A 7,748-nucleotide genomic window follows, 5' to 3' on the forward strand; every position below is an offset into this window, starting at 1 on the left:
TTTGAAAATAAAACAGTTTCAGATTTTCAAATGCTTTTACACCTTTCAGTGTAGAATTTTTCTGTTAAGTTTGGAAGGTGGGAAAGAGAAATGTAAAGTTCCTGTGTTTTCTGAGATCGTTAGTTTCTCATCTTGCAAATCTTTATATCCTCTCTTCTTTTTATCTCTGCCTTCCTTTGTAATTGACCACACCTATTAATGTCATATTGTTTCTCCTGAGAAATTCTCTTTCATTTCTGCTAGCCCCACTCAACCACGCTTGTTTATATTTTAAAACTATGATTCTTAAAACTCACTTCCCCTCTTCACAATCTCTGGTAGCATTTAAAAGTTGGAATCAGTTGCAAGGCTGTTCCAGTGGCAGAAATTAATAACTCTAAAGTGAAAATTAATCTACAAGAAAATTAATCTACAAGAAATATGAAAAATAGATCACAGAACAGCTCACAGAAATGCTTTTTCTGAAAAGAGTTACTGAGAACTTTACTCAAGGTGGTTTTCAACATGAGAAATGGCTAGCAATCTAGCAATGCATGTTACTGAGTAATTAATGATAATTTAATGGCTTAGTTTGAGCACTCTGAGTATTTCAGCTGTGCTGAGAGCAGACAGAACTGCAGGGCTAAAGTTCAGCACTGTAAATACCACAATATTCCTACAACAACCTGGGGCATCCAGTTCTCCATCTTTACAAACTGTTCCTAATGCTGTGACTGGTCTTTAAAGAAATCTTTCTGTTAGTCTGAAACCTAGGTCCCAAGCTTTATGTTGCAACCATGACTTTGTAATGATTGAAGTTTGTGCCCTGGCTTCATTCTTGAGCTTTGCTGCCTTTCATCTTGTGTATTCTTTACGAGCCTCCTTTTTTTTTCCTTTGCACATTCAAATCTTTAGTACTGAAGGCAAATAAACTCTTGAGTCAATTTTAAAGGATCTTCCCAGCAAAACAGGGAAAATGTGCCAAGTAATTTTGAACAAGTACCAGAAAACAGTCAGTAAATTAAATTGGTTCAACTAGTCATCCTCTTGTCCCAAGTGAAACTGTAAGAGCAAGGTTTAACTCCACGTTAATTTTCTACTACTTAAAATTTATCTTGCTCTAGATCAGAAACTTGACAGTTTCGTAGCCTACAGAGGTTCGTTCAATTTGCTCTTGTTCCAGGGAGTGATAAAACATGACTCAGAAGCATTGTTCCTTTGGTGGAGTTGGATATGAGAATACCAATAACAGCTATAAAATTTTTTGTAAGAATTTACATTATGTTGTAATTTTTGCTGCAATAATTTACATTCATCCTGCGTAAAATTTTTCATCCAGAGGTCTCGGAATCAGTTATGAAATAAGGTGGATATGGTAATTTTCCAATTATTCATGTGGAAGGAAGATTGCAAAAACATTAGGTGACTTTTTACTTTTAGTAATGGTAGAAAAATTTTCCAGGTCTCCTGTATCTCCACCGTATATTCATTGGATGAGGCCACATTGTCATATGTGATGATATGAAAAACCAAGCCATATATAAACAACTAAATTATTTTCTTACTGATTTATGCCACAATATATTTTATTTTATTGCTTGATTCTCATACTCTAATTTTAATCTTAAAGTAGGTATCTCTTTTGCTGCAGCACAAAATTGTTTTACTTTATCACCACGGATCTTATTTTAAATTCATACAAGCATCTAGCAGTTTGATAGTAAATTAAAGTTATTTCAAAACCATAATCTGTCTTCAAAATAATGTGGTGATTTATTGTGAAAAGAGATAAGAATTTGTAATTCCTATATGTATTTGGCCTATTTATCTACTCCCTGGAGCCAAAAAATGAGCAAAAAAGGTTATCTCTGCCTTTTCTTTTATGAAAGCTATAGCAGATTGGGAAATAGTCCTTATAGCATGAAATTCTTAGTTCAGGAAATGGGAGGAAGAAACTGGAACTACCTATCAGTAACGAGCTTTATCTTCTGACTTGTGCAGTGTTAGGGCAAGTGTTTTAAGGATCTGCCTGTTACATTTTTAATCAAGTGTCAGTCTAGATTCAAATCTTTCATGAGTGACTTTACAATTGCTGGCTATTACCTTCATTCTTAGGAAGCACAGCAACATGTATGGTCTTTCCAAGTCTGCAACTGAATTGTAACACTTTTTTCTTGAGAACATGAGGGTAATTGTAGCACTGAATGGGTTTTCGGGAATATTCCTCTTGCAGAGGCCTAGAAATGTAGTTCAACTCTCTAGGAAATGTTCTCCTAACAAAAGAGACAAGAATCACTTTGGGGCAGAGGAGGACTTTAACTCTAGAAAGTGACTTCTGGAGAATGCCATAGCTGGGGAAAAGCTGATGGTATGGCAGAAGCCTCCTTCTTTCCAGTGATTATTGTCAGTAACAGTCGAAGGGAAACCAGAACATTTGTCTTATAAACCTCTTTCATTTTTCTTTTCAGGCAAAGCCGGAAAAATGCCAGTTCTGTATCTCAAGACTCCTGGGAGCAGAGTTATTCCCCTGGAGAAGGGTTCCAGACTGCAAAGGAAAATCCCAGATATTCCAGCTACCAGGGATCAAGGAATGGCTATATGGGGGGACATGGCTTTAATGCCAGGGTAATGCTAGAAACACAAGAACTGCTCCGTCAAGAGCAGAGGCGGAAAGAACAACAACTGAAAAAAAAAACTTCTTCTGAAGGACCTAGCAACTATGACTCGTATAAGAAAATTCAGGACCCTAACTATACCCCTCCTAAAGGTCCTTTCAGACAAGATGTACCGCCTTCACCATCTCAGGTAGCGAGGCTAAACAGATTGCAAACACCAGAAAAGGGAAGACCATTTTATTCTTGAGGTGAAGAAAATGAGGATCAACTTACCATGCAATAAGGAACATTTTCATATAAAGACTTATATTTTGAAAACATTTTAAACTGATGGTACTAAGGAACATACCTGTTTTCTATTTCAGTGCCTTTGAAAATATGGGCAAAGCATTGGTGGGCCTTATGTCTTTGCTATTGTGTCCCAAGTGTTGAGTCCATGGAAGGACGTTCCACCATTTGACAATCATAGTGGAAGTGAGCAGCGCCGCCTCTGCATTCCGAGTTCCGTAGCCCAGCCCACTAGTTGTCAATGGCTTTTCACTAGGATTTGTTGTAACATGTTTTACTTTGCAGTGACTTATTACACCAACATGCAGCTTTGTGGCACAAAATTAATTAATTTGAGTTTGAAGGAAGCATTGACATGTCCTTTATTATTTCTCTCGGGTCAGATGGAGGTGTAGATATCACTCCTGAGTGGATAAGGCTGAGGTCTGCTCTGGATTGCAGTTGGAGTTGTGCTATGTTTTATGGTGGAGTCATTACCAGTCTTTGTTGATCAATATTTAAATGTCTATATGCTGAAAAACTATCCTTCTTCTATTATGCACATATGCACTCTTTTTTTTCTCTCTCTCCCCACTCTGAGCTTATTAAAAAAGCCTTTATCCTGACTCACGAGGAAAACAATATTAAGCTTTCAGTTATCCTGAGAATTCTGTTGCAATTGCCTTATAATCTTAATGCACAGTCCATTACAAATGAAATAACTGGAGAGAGATTATTTATAAAGACACAGCCAAACCTTTGATAAGTGTATTTATTAAAGATGGGAAATTATGAACAAACATACAATTCAGTTCTGCTTTGCTTTGCTTCTAAATTAAATTGGTCATATGACACTTGTATCTAGGAAGAGAACTAGGGAGGGTGTCAGCTCATGGTCATCTGATACACAGTAGACTTTGGGCAAATTTTGGAAATAGCTCAAAGCAAGAGCAGAGGAAATCAAAATTTTTCTTTGGATCAAATAGATGTAAAGAGAACAACTCCTTCTTTTTAGAAATTGTGGAGCTTTATGGACAATTTCCTTTGTGCTTCCATATTGTTTCATCGTGATGCTACATTAAAAAGAAACCTTTAAGTACATGAATAGAGACAAACTGTTATACATCTTCCTGAAAACATGTCAGTATCCAAAAATTACTAAAGCAAAAAAGATTGCTGTAGCAGAGAGTAATATTTGAATGTGCATATGGGATATGAGAATTTCTTTTGCAAGCAGCTGTTTTTGTGTTTGTTGGTCTGAACTTCATGTATTGTAAAAATAGCTGGTTTCTGAAGTGCCTGCAAATCCTGATGTGAAAAGGCTTGAGAATGGATCTCAGCATATTGTGTACAAAAAGGAGAGAAAGCAAGAAAGAAAATCATGTATTGCATGATTAAAAAAAAAAAAAGCCTATTTTTTTTTACTGGCACATTTTATTTTTGCGCCAACTCATTTCTAGAATATATGTGAAATATCAGCACACATATCTGTGTCTTTTATGCCTGTTTGTTAACAGTTTTTGTTGTTAATAATGTACTCCGTGTTTAAAAGTTCTTATTAGTGTAAGCACAGTGACATTGTATGACAATAGCTTTTTTTACGCAGAATTTACAAAACTGTGTAAAATGGCTTTCCTTGTACATATGAAATTTAGAATAAAAGGCTGTTTCCATCCTTGTCTTGATATTGCCTGTAGACCCGTATGAGAACTGCTGCAGACACTGAGGTTAAAAAATACTTAAAAGATGTTATTTTATACTATTCCTAGTGGTCTGTGTGTATCTTCCTGTGAACACTTACAAACATCAGAAAGGAGAGGAGAGGAGAGGAGAGGAGAGGAGAGGAGAGGAGAGGAGAGGAGAGGAGAGGAGAGGAGAGGAGAGGAGAGGAGAGGAGAGGAGAGGAGAGGAGAGGAGAGGAGAGGAGAGGAGAGGAGAGGAGAGGAGAGGAGAGGAGAGGAGAGGAGAGGAGAGGAGAGGAGAGGAGAGGAGAGGAGAGGAGAGGAGAGGAGAGGAGAGGAGAGGAGAGGAGAGGAGAGGAGAGGAGAGGAGAGGAGAGTGGAAGAAAAAATAAAAGAAAAGGAGAAAGATCTACAGTCCAGCTGAACACCTGAAGACTATCCTCAGAGGCAAAACCCACATTGTTTAATGTGTTGTGTTATTTTAGGCCATACCTATGGCATTTAAGAGGCACATTTTTAAGACTAACCTCTGAGGCAAAAATCTTCCATGCTGTAGCATGGAGTACTCAGCCCAAGGAGAGCACTGTCAGAAGGACACCCACTGCAATCTGGCCAAATCCAGGTGTATGTTAGGAATCCCCCTCTGCACTTTGTGTGTGTTTTGGGGTCTGATGGGAGCTCTTCACAGGAACATTGGCATGGTGAAAAATGGGAGAAAGCAGATTTATGAATAAAGCAATATTTACAGTGCCAATGATACTCTGTTTCCCCCATTAGTATTGGAGCCAAGTCTGGTTTTCTCCTTCTTCCCCTCATTTCTCCTTTTGTTGGTTACTGCAGGAATGTCAATCACGATTCTGTGTATGCATGACATCAAGGTGTTGCCATGGCAATAACAGTGTCAAATTATTCGCTGTGACTTGAGTGTGGGATCTCAAGGGGAAGAGTAGCAAGCGCTGTAGGGTGGACAGGCAGTTTTCAGTGCTCAAATAAAGGCAGAATTTTCCAAAAGATTTAAATTGTAGTGTCTCACATTTGTGCATGGGGAAATAATTTCATTTGCAGTTTTGCAGGCCTTGCTGTCTCATCTCCTGACTGCATTCCCAGATTACATAGTTTGACATTTCTATGGATTTATTTGCACTGGCAAATAATTGCAAGCACTAAAAAAATGCATCCACGGGAATGGAAAACAGGTTGAAGTCCTTTTCAAAACAAGGCCTTTGATAAACTGTTGTAGGAAAAAGGGCATGTGTTTGGAAGAGTATGAAGTACAGGGTGCTTTATGTGTGAGAATGGCATATGTTAAAGTTTACCCTTCTATGAAACTCCTCTTCAAGGTGTTAACAATTTGCCATAATTAGATGTGTTCATGAAAGAAGGCAGATGTTCTCTTCGGGCCATGTCTGTGTTATGTTAGTAAAGAATAAGGTCTTTTTCTGGCTTCGTCATCCTGTCTTCTTCCTGACATAGCGTAGACAGGATTTCTAATATTAACTCCCATAAGTTGCAAAGGGTGATAAGGAAGTGGGAGGGAGATATTTTAATAGAAAATGACCTTTATTTCTGCCTAGTGAATAGATTCAAAAGTTAATTGAGCTAACTGCATTACTGCAGTAATTTGTTTGTGAACGCATTACCATTATGAGATTAACTCTGTAACATTAGTATATTTGAGAATGGTTACAGGACAGACTGTAAGGGAGCTTACAACATCAAGGAGTGGGTGTACAGCTTGCACATTTTGCTCTGTTGAAACCCTGAGAAAACTATCTGCAAAGTCTCCTGTATTTCATCAAAATAATTTGTTAATGCTATTGAAATTCCTTGGGAAAGTTTAATATTACTAATGCAGAAGACTGCTGCCTTTCTCAAAAAAGACTACTTTCCCTCTTCTTTTGGGCCTCCTTGGAAGCATGAGTGCAACCCTAGTGAGTTATTGCATGGGCCAGATAGTTTAATGCATGTCTTTGAGAACTCTGCCATCAAAAACAGCGAAAAATGGCGTAGAGCCCAGCTGAACACAGTTGGAAAGTACAGTTGCCATTTATTGCTGGCAAACAGCTGGAAGTACAACAAAACAAAATTTAGGCCCATCATGACTGTAGATATGTGGCCATGACTGTAGATAAATGGCCTGCCTTTCAAAGCTGCACTGATGTTTTGGTCACGTTCTCTCTAATGAGTATCTGTAACACTGCATTTATCTGTTCTGGGTATTTTGAGAAGGGAAGGGTTTGGCCAGACAAGGAAGAGATGTGCCAGATTAGCAGTGTTTGCTAAACATAGGATATTCTTGAGTGATTCAAACCTCTGAACTTGGGTTGTTGAGACTTAAAGTGAATTTGGCAATTGCATGTCCTGGCTTGCAGGAATGTTTTCAAAATGTTTCCTAATTCTATTTACTGTGCCTGACTGTTTCTACATCTTTCTCTCCCAAGTCCTCAGTCTAGTTAATAAGAGTTGTGAGGAATCTGTGAGGAATGCAGACACAGAAAAAACCTCATCTATTTCTTATGCTGCTGTTGTACCAGCACACCCTGGCCTTCCAGACACAATTTAAAATTCAGCTTTAGCTTGGCAGAGGAAGGGTGAGGGTCAGAAATCCACAATGGGACTGACTTTGTGAAAGTAGGGTTTGTGTGTGTGTGGGTACATGAGAGAGGCACAGACTGGGTTTATTTGCCTTTAATTCATGCCCCTTTTCAAAAAGTAACTTGCATCATTTAAGTGTTTTTTCTATGTGTGCAGAAAGCAGCTATCATTTGGTGCACAGTCATTTTTTCATGCCCTCTTGTAATCTCTTCTATTTTGTATCAACGTCACACTTTCTCTTTTACATCTGCTGATTAATTCTGTTGCATTTATTTGTTTCTCTAAATGGCATTCAATTCATTCATATCCTAGGCTGCTTCTTGCCAGTGATTGATTTTTCTCTCTTAGATTTGTAAACCTAATTTTAATATTTTTCTGACCTTGGGTGTAGTATTATCTTTTGTAATTTACACTTTAATCAATTTTAAAAATTGAGACTGGAAGCTTGAGTTGGGATTACACAAAATCAGACTAAAGACATTGCTTTAATTTCTGTTCTGTGTGCAGTGCACACTTTCTAGGCACTTCTGAGGGCTGGACAGAATACTCTCTGAATGAGATGAAGAAAAACATCAAGCCCAGGAGCTTTGGAAGAAAAAAAATTGAGAGA

The 7,748-nt window shown here is 38.0% G+C and overlaps 1 protein-coding gene across 13 annotated transcripts in view; it reads left to right on the forward strand.

Moving 5' to 3' along the window:
- PARD3 (par-3 family cell polarity regulator) overlaps positions 1–4,526 on the forward strand; it is a 448,911-nt gene extending 444,385 nt beyond the window's left edge. For all 13 annotated transcript variants that reach the window (XM_082293631.1, XM_082293621.1, XM_082293619.1 and 10 more), the window contains one exon: positions 2,448–4,526. In XM_082293631.1, the coding sequence (XP_082149757.1) occupies positions 2,448–2,841 (394 nt within the window). In that variant the 3' untranslated portion in view covers positions 2,842–4,526. The remainder of the gene's footprint in view (positions 1–2,447) is intronic.
- The last annotated feature ends 3,222 nt before the right edge of the window (positions 4,527–7,748 follow it).

Source organism: Coloeus monedula (genome assembly GCF_965178545.1).
Source record: "Coloeus monedula genome assembly, chromosome: 1".
NCBI classification, from domain to species: Eukaryota; Metazoa; Chordata; class Aves; order Passeriformes; family Corvidae; genus Coloeus; species Coloeus monedula.